At 38.9% G+C, this 14,475-nt stretch overlaps 1 protein-coding gene across 1 annotated transcript in view; it reads left to right on the forward strand.

The window, feature by feature from the left end:
• The window catches only part of TICRR (TOPBP1 interacting checkpoint and replication regulator), a 57,303-nt gene that overhangs the window by 11,858 nt on the left and 30,970 nt on the right, over positions 1 to 14,475 (forward strand). Inside the window, exons 5-13 of the mRNA XM_021098959.1 lie at positions 1 to 130; positions 3,974 to 4,113; positions 5,807 to 6,025; positions 9,470 to 9,621; positions 11,200 to 11,297; positions 12,538 to 12,631; positions 12,726 to 12,805; positions 12,963 to 13,199; positions 14,210 to 14,303. Of these exons, the coding sequence (XP_020954618.1) occupies positions 1 to 130; positions 3,974 to 4,113; positions 5,807 to 6,025; positions 9,470 to 9,621; positions 11,200 to 11,297; positions 12,538 to 12,631; positions 12,726 to 12,805; positions 12,963 to 13,199; positions 14,210 to 14,303 (1,244 nt within the window). The remainder of the gene's footprint in view (positions 131 to 3,973; positions 4,114 to 5,806; positions 6,026 to 9,469; positions 9,622 to 11,199; positions 11,298 to 12,537; positions 12,632 to 12,725; positions 12,806 to 12,962; positions 13,200 to 14,209; positions 14,304 to 14,475) is intronic.

Here is a 14,475-nt window from a genome sequence, read left to right on the forward strand (position 1 = left end):
CTCCACCTGTTCCAGAATGGGCCCAGCAGGAGCTTGGCCGCACCACTCCCTGGAGTTCGACTATTGTGGAGAAGTGGTTTCCTTGCTCTAACTTAAGCGGTGCCAGTTCAAATTTGATGGAATCATTTTGGTAAAACATTTATTTCTCTGGGTATTGGTTATTGAAATCAGCTCTCAGTTATCTGCATGTGGATTTGTTATTGTTTTTAGCAGACCACATTTTCTGACTATTGTCCAATAATATTAAAAACTAATTACAAATGGAAAATATTGTTTAAGGATATAGAGTTTCAGTTTTACAAGATGAAAAGAATTCTTGGAGTTCCCGTCATGGCTCAGTGGTTAACGAATCCAACTAGGGACCATGAGGTTGCGGGTTCAATCCCTGGCCTTGCTCAGTGGGTTAAGGATCCAGCGTTGCCGAGAGCTGTGGTGTAGGTCACAGATGTGGCTCGGATCCCACGTTGCTGTTGTTCTGGCGTAGGCCAGCAGCTACAGCTCCTATTAGACCCCTAGCCTGGGAATCTCCATATGCTGTGGGTGTGGCCATAGAAAAGACAAAAAAAAAGAATTATGGAGATGGATGGAGATGATAGTAGCATATTATGAATATGCTTAATACCATCAAACTATATACCTAAGTGATTAAGATGACAAATTTATATTGTGTATTTTACCAGAATTAAAAATTTTGGGAGTTCCCATCGTGGGTCAGCAGTAATGAAGCTGACTAGTATCCATGAGGACTCTGGTTCGATCCCTGGCCTTACTCAGTGGGTTAAGGATCTGGTGTTGCCCGTTAGTTGTGGTGTAGGTCACAAATGCAGCTCGGATCCTGCTTTGCTGTGACTGTGGTGTAGGTCAGCAGCTGCATTTCCGATTTAACCCCTAGCCTGGGAACCTCCATATGCCACTGGTGCAGCCCTAAAAAGACAGAAAAAAAAAAAAAAATTGGAAAGTTAATTACAAAGATAAAATACTCTTTTATGTTATAGATGTTGGAAAATATTTAACATTAAAATCTCAATAAAAATGAAAACCAGCAAACTTTAAAATGCAGCTAAATTTATACTTATAGGAAAACTTAGACTTAAAATATCTTTTAAAGAAGAAAAATTAAAAACCAATTATCTGAGTTCAATAGAAGAAATAACATGATAATAAATCTGAAAATTTTAAAAAGGTAATAAAAATATGAGAAAAAAATGAATAGAAACCAATAGAAAGAAAAGATTCTTTGAGAAGCCAAATATAAAAATATCTCAATCTTGCTATAGATTATCTTGAGGCATCATTAAATAAATAATATTGGAAATGTGAAACATGACAATTTCAAAATATTAAGTGATGTTAAGGTTTATTTTTTCCTTAGAGATACCCAGATGTTCCAACACTATTTAAGACAAACTTTTTCTCATTGAATCACTGTGACACCTTTGTCAAAATCAATGTTCAGATCTATTTCTAGAAAAGAGTCTAGTCTAGAAATTATGTTAATATTACATTATCATGAGTAGTGAAATCAGGTAGTCCTCCTAACTTTTTTTTCCCCAGAATTGCTTTAGCTATTTTAGATTCTTTGCATTTTCATGTAAATTCACACATACAACCTGCTAGGATTTTTGATTGAGAGTATATCAAGTCTGCAGTTCAATTTGGGAAGATGGACATCCTAATAATAATGCTTCTGATTCATGGACATGATACAGCTTTAAAAGACTTAAGAACAAAGCCAGGTGGACCTCCCTTATGAGATGGCAACATTTACCATAAAGCTCTGGTAAACAATGCAGTGTAGTTACAGTGCAGGATCAACAAATAGACAAGTGGAGTAGAATAGCAGGAAAAATAGACTCTTCAATAAATGTGTGCAATTGGCTATTCAGAAGAAAAAAGACAAATTAGATTTCCACTTCACAGCATATATAATGATAAATTCCAAATAAACTAAAAAAACAAATGTGAAAAGTAAAAATTTTAAAATGTATAAGAAGAAACACAGGAGGAGATTAGCCTAAGGATGAATTTCTCAAATGAGACCTAAAAAATTAAAAACTGTGAAGGAAAATGTATGACTATAATGAATTTTATAATGAATTTTAAAATGTCTATGATGAACAAGACTAGTCGCAGACTTGAGTAGCTTAAATCCATAAAATCAGCCAAGGACTAGTATCCAAATTAGAACAGAGCTCCTAAAAAAGAAAAAGACAAGTAATCCAATAGAAAATCATGTGAAAAATGTGAACAAGCAATTCATATGACAAGATTCAGCAGAGTGGTAACTTAGACACTTGACTGAGGCAAATAGAAACAAAAACCACAACAATGAAAAACCTACATGATTCTCTTTTGTACCTATTAGTTTGTCAGAAATTAGTAAATCTAACAATAGAATGTGGGAAGATGAGAACACCTTATTTTTTTTACTTTTATTTTTGTCTTTTTGTCTTCTTAGGGCCGATTCAGCAGCTTATGGAGGTTCCCAGGCTAGGGGTCTAATCGGAGCTGTGGCCGCTGGCCTACACCACAGCCACAGCAACACAGGATCTGAGCCACGTCTGTGACCTACACCAGAGCTCACATGCAATGCCAGATCCTTAACCCACTGAGTGAGGCCAGGGATTCAACCTGTGTCCTCATGGATGCTAGTTGGGTTTGTTAACCACTGAGCCACGACGGGAACTCCCAAGAACACTTTAGATGATAGAAGTATAAATTGCTACAGCCGTCTTAGAGGATAATATTCCTAGTAAAGCAGAAACCTCACATACTTGACCCTTAGCAATTCTACTTCCAGGTGTCTGCATTGAAGAAATTTTTGCATGAACACAAGGAGAGCTATACTAGAATGTTCATTTCCCATAATAGTAAAAAGTAAAAAGAACTAGCAGACCCTCAACAGGAAAAATGGATAAGCTTATATAGTGTTTAAATATAATGGATACAACTATATAATGATGGATTAACTATACAACAGAATATTATACATAGATTAATAAAATGGAATAAACTAGAGCTATTTATATGCATGTGAAAAATGTGCTGCGTGCAAACAAGATTACCAAAGTATGGTGGTGTAAATTTTACGAAAATTATACAACATGAAATAGCAATTTATGTTGGTTTTGTTACCTATGTATGTCTCTGTAAATAAATCTGGGAATACTTCTGGAAGGGATAGGAGGAGATTGGGTAAAGCTTTCTCTGTGTTTATGATGCTTCATTTCATTAAAAAAAAAATCTGATGCTGATTTGGCAAATTAATAGGGAAAAATAAACTGTCCTTACTGTTAAAGGAAATAGTGGCACCCTTAGGGAGAATTAGTGTGCTTCAGACCTGCTGGTTGTATGAATGGATTCAACTAATGGGACCATAACTTTCTCCTAAGTCAGATGCTATCAAATAATGGAAGATAATGAAATAGCAATAATACATTTTGAAAGTTGTGCTATTTTAGTTACTTCCTCAGTGACTGATTTGTAGCTCTAGGAGGAAAAGCATTTAATGACTTAATCATCTCCCCGCCCTACTTCTTCCCTTTTCATCAATCCCAAATTAGTTGATAGAGTATGAAATCATTATTCAGAAGTCATTCAGGTGCTTCACATCATCTTCTGCTTTAATGTCTGGATATAGGGTAAAAACCTACGGTGAAAGCCCAGGAGTAAACTAGCTGCCATAATTAAACATGTACTCTAGGACATGAAGACTCTTATTAATAAAAGTCAGTACTGTGTGTATTAATACATTAATGGTTTTGAGAATGGGTAGAATTTGCCACTGAATTTGTAAAAATCATAAATGAGAAGAGAGACATATTCCCTCCTGAGAAAAAGTACTTTGAAGGCATCTTCTGGGGACATCCTTTTATTAGCTTTTAAAAGGATAATGAGTTTTGTTGTTTTGTTTGTTTTCATTTTGGCAAATCTGAATTTCTTCTTTATACTAGATATCTTGACTGATTCACAGGTTACTACAGGCTGCCTCGTCTAATAAGGAAGAGTCTTCCAAAACTGAAAGTGAATTGACACGTTGCCTCTCTGAGTTCTACCAGGGAAAGTCTCGTGAGGAATCCACTGGATACAATCAGGAAGACAGCAGAAAGAAAAGTAAGCACATAGAAAGGCTGTTTCTTAAGTCTTTTTTGGCACTATATGTTTTAAAAGATTGATATTCCCTAAAATGAAGTTGAAGGGGTAACTGAGTAAAGAAGGTCAAGTTCTTATATTTCAAATTTGAAAATAATTACAAAAAAAAAAAAAAAAAAAAAAAGGTGGGGGAGAGTTCCCTTTGTGGCTCAGTTGTTAATGAACCTGACTAGGATCCATGAGGACACGGGTTCAATGCTGGCCTTGATCAGTGGATTAAGGATCCAGCGTTGCTGTGAGCTGTGATGTAGGTTGCAGGCATGGCTCAGATCCTGCATTTGCTGTGGCTGTGGCATAGGCTGGCAGCTGTAGCTTCAATTCGACCCCTAGTTTGGAACTTCCATTTGCTGTGGGTAAGGCCCTAAAAAGCAAAAAAGAAAAAAAAGAAACTGTGGCTTGGATCTGATCCTTGGCTCAAGAATTCCATATACCATAGGGATACCAAAAAAGGAAAAGAAAAATATTTTTAAAAATATAAAAAAGATAATTACACTAGTTCAATAGTGATTTAAAATCACTCACAATCCTGTCTTCTAAATGAATAAACTATTTCCATTTTTAGTTATAACAGAAATTTAAATAATTTTGTATGCCATTTTGTTTATCTGCTACCTTGATATTTTTGGTTACGATTCTATCTCATTGCTTAACAAAATTTTCAGATTTCTTTCTTTTCTTTTTTATTTTTTCCTTTTTGTTAGGGCCACACTTGTGGCATACAGAAATTCCCAGGTTAGGGGTTGAAGCAGAGCCACAGCCACCGGCCTATGCCCATCGGCCTATGCCACAGCCACAGCAACGTGGAATCTGAGCCGAGTCTGACCTATACCACAGCTCACGTCAACGCCGGATCCTTAACCCACTGAATGCGGCCAGGGATTAAACTCGCATCCTCATGGATACTAGTTGTGTTCTTAACCTGCTAAGCCACAACGGGAACTCTGCAAATTTCTTATGTTGTTGAACATATAGATTATTTTCAGTTTTTGCCATTATAAATATTATAATATACATCATGTGTATAACTTAGACTTTGAGTGATTTCCTTAGTATTAGTTTCCAGGAACAAGTTACTGTATCAAAGGGTGGGGAAAGGTAGCTCTAGATGTAGACTGATAACTTGCCTTTCGAAAGAGATTCATCACAACTCTGTAACTAATCAGTAACACCAGCATGAGTCTGTTTGTCATTAGATGTAAAAATCATCTAATCACATTGAGATATTTAGTTGCTAAACTTAAGTCAAAAGAAGAGCTCTGAAATAGCAACAACAACAACAAAAGACAAAAAGACAAAAGACAAAAAAAAAAAAAAAAAAAAGAAGAGCTCTTTTGGAGTTTCTGTTGTGGCTTCGCAGATTACAAACACAACTAGTATCCATGAGGATGTGGGTTCGATCCCTGGCCTCCCTCAGTGAGTTAAGGATCCAGTGTTGTGGTGAGCTGGGGTGTAGGTTGCAAATGTGGCTTGGATTCTGCGTTACTGTGGCTGTGGTGTAGGCCAGTAGCTGAAGCTCCAATTCAACCCCTAGCCTGGGAACTTCCATATGCTGCAGGTGCGGCCATTAAAAAAAAGAAAAAAAAAAAAAGTAGTTCTTGATTCCACAGAAGTAAAATTTATTTATTTATTTTTCCCCATGTTGTCGTTTTGGTAGGAGGTGTCCCTCGTACTCCAGTGAGACAGAAGATGAATACCATGTGCCGTTCCTTAAAGATGCTGAACGTTGCAAGACTGAATGTAAAGGCTCAGAAATTACATCCAGATGGCAGTCCGGACACAGCTGGGGAGAAGGGAATCCAAAAGATAGCCAGTGGAAGAACAACAGATAAATTGGAAAACAGAGGAAGAACACTAAGAAGTTCTAAACCTAAAGGTATTCCTCAATTCCATTGCACTCCGTTATCTAAATTCACGTTTACTTTCATATTTTAAAGTTTTAATGACAGCCCTCACTTACTGAACATTTGTTGAGTATCTGCTACATGTCCACAGGTGTGTTATGGGGAGTAAGTAAATAATTTAATTTACTCTCCTTAGAATTCTGATCCAGGAGTTCCCATTGTGATTCAGTGGTTAACGAACCTGGCTAGCATCCATGAGGATGCATGTGTGATCCCTGGCCTCGCGCAGTGGGTTAAGGATCTGGTGTTGCCATGAGCTCTGGTTTAGGTTACAGATGCAGCTCAGATCCCGTGCTGTAGGCCAGCGGCTATGGCTTTGATTTGACCCCTAGCCTGGGAACCTCCATGTGCTGTGGGTGCAGCACTAAAAAAAAAAAAAAGATATCTGATCCAGCTACAAAGAATAATAACGAACATATATATATATACACACACACACATAAATACATACATACACACAATGAACTGATAAATTTATAAGAGAGCCAAGAGTCTACAACAGAAAATACTTAGTCATTTTGGAAGTAAAGACATACTAGGAATTGAGAAAAGGAAAGTTAGTCTTGGGCAAGAACAGGCTAAGAAGGCTTCTAAGGAGCCACTGGAGCCCAGGTTAGATTTCGAGCAGTATAGATGGCAAAAAGTGTGTGCTAGATGAATGATTAGCATAAGCAAAATCACAAAAAAGAGCTGTGGCTTGGCCATAGCACAAGTGGTTAAAGAAGATTTATACATTTGTGAATAAGGAGAGAGGGGAGAAAGATTCATGAATAATCTAGGGTTAGATTACTGAGGTCTTTCAAAGTTGGGCAAAAGAATTTAGTCCAATACCTTTTGTTTTCCTCCCCCACTTTAAAAATGGATTGAATGATAGTATGTTTCCTCGTGGTACTCTCTTCGGTCACACTGACAGTTCTCGTCCTGTGGTGACTGTGATAATAACTTGTGAACTTTGGGCAATGACTGCCTGATAACACCTTTGAGTTCTTTTGAAAATTCTGGAATGAAAGTTTTCTGCATCTTTAAACATGTACCTCTTGTGGAATGCCAAATCATAGATGAGAATCGGTTTGAACAGACTGTCTCTGAGCTAGTAAGGTATTCAGGAAAGGGGATGATTCATTCAAGGGAGAGCAGAATGAACAGCAATGCAAGGCAGTGTGGGGTAACAGAGTTTCTGGACTAGAACTTTGCCAGAAATAGACTTGCACAACAGAAATAAATTGATGTTTGGAAACAGTGCCCAAACAGTTCAATAGAACAAGGATAGTTTTTTCAACAAATGGTGCTGGAACAACTGGATATCATTATGGAAAAAATGAACTTGGCCTTACCTCTTAATAATATTTTGAATTTCTCTCTCTCTCTCTCTCTCTTTTTTTTTTTTTTTGTCATTTCTAGGGCTTCACTCTCAGCATATGGAGGTTCCCAGGCTAGGGGTCTAGTTGGAGCTGTAGCCACCAGCTTACACCATAGCTCACGGCAACGCCAGATCCTTAACCCACTGAGCAAGACAAGGGATTGAACCCGCAACCTCATGGTTCCTAGTCAGATTCATTTCTGCTGTGCCACAAGAGGAACTCCAATTTTTCTTTAAAAAGATAATTTGTCTATAAATTTTCCTTTTATATAAATTTAACTGCATTATGTGTTTGCTCTATGTTCTGTGTTCACTGAGACTTAGTTCTGAATATTCTGACATCAATAATATAAGGAAGTGTTTTATTTTTGTAATTAGCTTTTGATGTTTTAAGACTGTGTGCAGACAGTGTGTTTTATGATACTGAATCTTTAATACTTGATGAAACTTAGTGGTCTAATAATGTCAAGTTTTGTTAATACTCTATGTGTATTTGAAAATAGTATATATTCTCTCATTTTAGGGTATTTGATTCTATACATATCCATGTTATTAATATTTGGATATTCAACCTTCTCATTAATTTTTTTCTATCTCTTTTAACTATAACTGAGATCATCATGTTACAGTCTTTCACCATGTAGATTTGTCCAAGTTTCCTTGCAATTCTGCATTTTTTGCATCATACATTTTGAGGCTTTCTTTTTAGGTCCATACAAAATCATTATATCTTCCATGTGACTATGTCTTTTGTAATTACTCCCTTTATTTATTTCTAATAACTTTATGCCATGAAGTGTATTAATAATGTAGCTATACTACCTATCTTTTGGTCAGCGCTTGCCTCAGTATTTTTACCTACTCCTTTATTTCTTTGTCATGTGTTTCGGGTATATCTTTTTTTCTTTTTTTTTTTAAGGGCAGAACCTGCGGCATGTGAAAGTTCCCAGGCCTAGGGGTCGAATTCAAGCTGTGTCTGTAACCTATACCACAGGTCAGGGTGATGCTGGATCCTTAATCCACTAAGCGAGGCCAGGGAACCTGCATCCTCATGGTACTAGTCAGGTTCGTTACTACTGAGCCACATTGGGAACTCCTGGGTATATCTTTTATAAACAGCATAATTCTTTTTTTTTTTTTTTTGTCTTTTTGCCTCTTCTTAGGCTGCTCCCGAGGCACATGGAGGTTTCCAGGCTAGGTATCTAATTGGAGCTGTAGCCACTGGTCTACGCCAGAGCCACAGCAACGCTGGATCCCCAACCCACTGAGCAAGGTCGGGGATCAAACCCGAAACCTCATGGTTCCTAGTCGGATTCATTAACCACTGCGCCACGACAGGAACTCCTAAACAGCATAATTCTTTAAAAAATTCTGATAATTTCTACCTTTTAACCAGCAAGTGTATTTGTAAAATAAATATTTAAAATTAGGATTACTGATAAGCTAGGGTGTATTTAAGTGGCTTATTTTGTGCTTTCTATTTTTTTTTTCCTTTCTAGCAGGCTATGTCATTAATCAAGAGTGTTTTTTGTTTTTTGTTTTTTGCCATTCCTGTGGCATATGGAAGTTCCCAGGGCAGGGAATGAACGAACCCCTGCCACAGCAGCAACCTAAGCCACTGCAGTGACAACACCAGATCCTTAACCTACTGCACCATAGGAGAACTCCTAATCAAGTGTTTTTTATGCATCTTTTTCCTTTCCACTAGGTTTGAAGGTCATATGGTTTGTTTCCCTTTACTGGTTACCCTTAAATTTATAACATGTACACTTGATTTGAAAACCCTTAAAATTAATCACTATTTCTGAAAATTTTCAGGCTTGGTATTTTTAACATTTTGGACCAGATTAATTCTATAAACTATAGGATGTTTAGAAGCATCCCTGGCCTCCACTCATTAGATTCCAGTAGCACCCTCTGCCTCCCCACCAGTCACAGCCATCCAGATATAGCCAGATGTCCCCTGGGCAGCAAAACTTCCCAATTGATAACACTGGCTTAAACAATACAATGACTTTTGCTGGGTCTGATGATCAAGTTGACTTTTTTCCCACAGGTTTTAAAACTGAGGAGGAGCTACTATCTTACATACATGAAAATTACCAGAAGACTATGGCTACAGGAGAAATCACGTTGTATTCATGTGCTCGGAACATGATCTCAAACATTAAAGCATTCCTAAAGTCCAGAGGCCCCAAGGAATTGGACGTAAGCGAGTCTGGGTATTGTAAATGCAGTGGTTGGTTGCTTGTTGGTGGGTCTGGCTCATGTGTCTTGGCAGTGTATATTACACTTGGCATATTTCAAAAATGATAAGATGCGTGAGAGGGTAGACACAGTTTTAGGTCTTGGAAGGTAGACATGGTAATTATGGCAGAAATCAAGGAAACAGACCAGGTGTGGGTAATTACATTTACTTCTCTTCAAATGAAAGCTCTGTTTTCCTCTGAGCTGCATGTTAGTTTTTGGGGGGTTTTTTTTGTTTGTTTGTTTGTTTTTGTCTTTTTGCCTTTTCTAGGGCCGCTCCCTTGGCATATGGAGGTTCCCAGGCTAGGGGTTGAATTGGAGCCATAGCCACTGGCCTATGCCAAATCCACAGCAATGCGGGATCCAAGCCGTGTCTGCAGCCTACACCACAGCTCAACCCACCGGATCCCCAACCCACTGAGCAAGGCCAGGGATCGAACCCGCTACCTCATGGTTCCTAGTCAGATTCATTAACCACTGCGCCACAACAGGAACTCCTACATGTTAGTTGCATGACTTAAGCCACTGGTTCTTAACCGTGGCTACACTTTAGAGTCATCTGGAACATTTTAAAATGTTGATGTATTTTGCTTAGACTTCTCAATCAATACTTTACCAAATCTTCCTTTTATGAAAGTTCAAATCTGCAGGATTGCTGTATCTATGCCCACTTGCTCTCAAATACTTTTCTACATGTTCTTTCTAAAAGTATAAAAGAAAAATATGGGAGTTTCTGTTGTGGCGCAGCAGAAATGAATCCAACTAGTATCTATGAGGATTCGGATTTAATACCTGGCCTCGCTCAGTGGGTCAGGGATCCAGTGTTGCAGTGAGCTGTGGTGTAGGTTGCAGACATGGCTTGAATCCCCTGTTGCTGCCAGCAGCTGCAACTCCTATTTGACTCCTGGTCTGGTAGCTTCCATATGCCATGGGGGCAGCCCTAAAAGAACAAAACCAAAAAATATTTCACAAATTTTCAGCCAAATGAAAGAAAGGAGATATACTTCCTTTCTTTTTCTTTCTTTCTTTTTTTTTTTTTTTTTGGTCTTTCTGCCTTTTCTAGGGCAGCTCCGAGTCATATGGACGTTCCCAGGCTAGGGGTCTAATCAGAGATGTAGCCACCAGCCTACGCCAGAGCCACAGCAACACCAGATCCTTAACCCACTGAGCGAGGTCAGGGATCGAACCCACAACCTCATGGTTCCTAGTCAGATTTGTTAACCACTGAGCCAAGACAGGAACTCCCCATATACTTTCTTTCTTAGGGGATTAGTCAGCTGTAAAGAAATGAGAAATAATGATAATTAGGGAGCTCTGGTTGTGGCTTAGTGGGTTAAGGATCCAACTAGTATCCATGAGGATGTGGGGTTGGATCTGGCATTGCTGTAGCTTTGGCAAAGGCCTGCAGCTGCAGCTTCGATTTGACCCCCTAGCCCAGACACTTCCATATGCCATAGGTGTGGCCCTTAAAAGAAAAAAAAGAAAGAAAGGAAATAATAAGTATTAATATTCTCCTATGTGATAATTTTGTATTTTCAGATGAATTGCCTACATCAAGTTAGAAACAACCTCTTAAAAACTAGCAAAAGTCTTCGACAGAATGTAGGAAAACTGGATAAAGAGGACAAAGTCAGAGAGTAAGTACTTATCTTTTATTTTAAAAAAAGAACTTTAAAACAAAGCTCCCAAGATTTGCTCACATCACTTTAATTTTTTAAAAAATTTTTAGGGAGTTCCCGTCGTGGCGCAGTGGTTAACGAATCCGACTAGGAACCGTGAGGTTGCGGGTTCGGTCCCTGCCCTTGCTCAGTGGGCTAACGATCCGGCGTTGCCGTGAACTGTGGTGTAGGTTGCAGACTCGGCTCGGATCCCGAGTTGCTGTGGCTCTGGCGTAGGCTAGTGGCTGCGGCTCCGATTAGACCCCTAGCCTGGGAGCCTCCATATGCCGCGGGAGCGGCCCAAGAAATAGCAACAATAACAACAAAAAGCCAAAAAAAAAAAAAAAAAAATTTTTTTTTAATTCTTTTTCATCATGGTTTTTTACAGGACATTGAATATAGTTCCCTGTGCTGTGCAGCAGGACCTTGTTGTTTATTTTATATATGGTAGTTTGTATCTGCTAATCCCAAACTGGTAATTTATCCCTCCCTCGCTCCCTTTCCTTTGGTAACCCTAAGTTTGTTTTTTTGTCTGTTTGTCTTTTTAATGTCTGTGAGTCTGTTTCTGTTTTGTTAAGTAGTTCATTTGTATCATATTTTAAATTCCACATACAAGTGATGTGACATTCATCTTTTTCTTTCTAACTTTCTTCACTTAGTATGGTAATCTCCAGGTCCATCCATGTTGCTGCAAATGGCATTATTTCATCCTTTTTTGTGGCAGGTTATGATGTATTAGTTTAAGTTTATTGCCAGTTACTCAGAGAAGCTTTCATAGCCGATTCTTTATGGTGCTCTAGCATGAATTTACCTAATAACCATATCATTATTTATAAAGCAATGACTCTTCTTTTTGGTTGTTCTTTTTCTTTCTTTTTTTTAAGGGTCGCACCCACAGCATATGGAAGTTCCCAGGCTAGGGGATTAAATTAGAGCTGCAGCTGCTGGCCTTCACCACAGCCACAGCAATGTGGAATCTGAGCCACATCGGAGAACTACACCACAGCTCATAGCAACACCAGATCCTTAACCCACTGAGCAAGGCCAGGGATCGAACCCACATCCTTGGGGATACTAGTCAGGTTTGTAACCCACTGAGTCACAATGGGAACTCCCAGTTGTTGTTTCTTATATAAACTGATCTACAGATGAGGAAGGAACTTTGATTTTAGTTAAGTGACACTCAAAGTAACTTCACCAGGTATTTTTTTCTCTCAAGATGCCAGCTTCAGGTATTTCTTCGTTTGGAGCTGTGTCTGCAGTGCCCTTCAATACATGAAAGTATAGATGACATGGAGCAGGTAGTGGAGGAGGCAAGTATGCTGCTTAGCGCCACTGGGGATTTGCTATAGATGCTTTCAGCTTCCCTGCAGAGGCCATGTGGTAATTTTCTACAATCTCCTTCAGATGACAGATTTGCTGCGCATGATGTATTTAACTGAAGATTCGGCATACCTAGCAAAGTTTTTGGAAGAAATTTTGGGATTGTAAGTTTGATGACTACTAATTTAAATTTAAAATTGTATTTACCAAGAACTCTGTGGGGTATTAGAATTGTGAAGACTGTTTTTCCCGCTGAGGGAGGGAGGTGTGGAGAGAGTGGAAAGGTGAGTCTCTTCCACACTTGACCAGTCTCTTCCACAGGTATAGTGACTCAATCCCAGAGACACTTGGAAAGCTTTACAACAGCCTGGGATTTGTGATTCCTCAGAAGCTGGCTGGTGTCCTTCCTACAGATTTTTTCAGTGATGACTCCATGACTCAGGAGAGCAAATCACCCCTTTCTGTGCCTCTTATGTCAAGTGCTCATAGATCAGTGTCAGGTGGCACTGAATCAGACCAACTGGAAGAGCTTCGTACCAGGTCAGCTAAGAAGAGAAGGTAGGCTCTCAAAGAAGTAAAGGAATTACTTGCATTGTTATGGTTCTGGGGTAGGGCACATTTAAGCTTTAATTCAGTTGTTGGTTGTCTTTGTAATTTATTGAATGAATAGTTGCCCTTATGTCTGAATCACAGAACCCAATTATTGGAGTCCCTTACAAGGATCACCTGATACCCTCTATATTATCCGGGGAACATATAGTATGTATTATGTAGTCCGAAGCCCCCTTAATTGCCCACGTGGGGTCTCCAGAACTAGGAGCTTTCCATGAGATAGGCTGAAGGGTTTTTTTAAGTTTCTTTTCTTTTCTTTTTTTTTTTTTATTCTTATAGTCACACCAATAACATGGAAGTTCCCAAGCCAGGAATTTATTCAGAGTCCCAGCTGCAACCTACTGCAGCTGTGGCAATACTGGATCCTGTTAACCCACTGCACTGGGTCAGGGATCAAACCCATGCCTCTGCAGCCACCCAAGGTGCTGTACTCAGATTCTTAACCCACTATGCCAATGGGAGGAACTCCTGATTTTTTTATATTTTCCATGATGCTTTTCATTGTCCAGAACTCGTTAAATTAATAGTAGTTACTTTTAGAGATTCTGGGGTTGACTTGTTTTGTTGTAAGTTCAGGCTAACCTCAACATAACTTTTATTTTAAGTGTTTCTTTTAAACTCCGATTCCTTTTTTTTGCTTTTTGCTTTTTAGGGTTGCACCTGCAGCATGTGGAGGTTCCCAGGCCAGGGGTCAAATCAAGAGCTGCACTCCCAGCCTGCACCCCTGCCACAACAATACCAGGTCTGAGCTGCATCTGTGACCTACACTGCAGCTCATGGTAATGCCGGATCCTTAACCCACCGAGTGGGGCAAGAGATCTGAACCGGCATCCTCAGGGATACCAGTTGGGTTCATTACCACTGAGCCACAACAGGAGCTCCTAGTTCCATTCTAATCTGACTAGTTATAACCTCTATTAAGTATATATCAACTATTTCTTTTCTGGTTTTGAAAGGAAAAATGCAATAAGACATAAAAGCATTGCAGAAGTTTCACAAAATCTTCGACAAATTGAAATTCCCAAAGTGTCCAAGAGAGCTACAAAAAACGTAAGTCATTTCCAGGAGGTAAGAAATGGTACCACTGGAGTTCTTCAGGCATGAGTTGATATAATAAATAATAGAAGAAAGCGTCTTCACGTTTAAGAAATGAATGTTGAAGCATACAGAAATTGTGTTGTTTTTATTTAGGGCTGCACCCAAGGTGTGTGAAAGTTCCCAG

Source organism: Sus scrofa, chromosome 7 (assembly GCF_000003025.6).
Source record: "Sus scrofa isolate TJ Tabasco breed Duroc chromosome 7, Sscrofa11.1, whole genome shotgun sequence".
In the NCBI taxonomy this organism is placed as follows: domain Eukaryota; kingdom Metazoa; phylum Chordata; class Mammalia; order Artiodactyla; family Suidae; genus Sus; species Sus scrofa.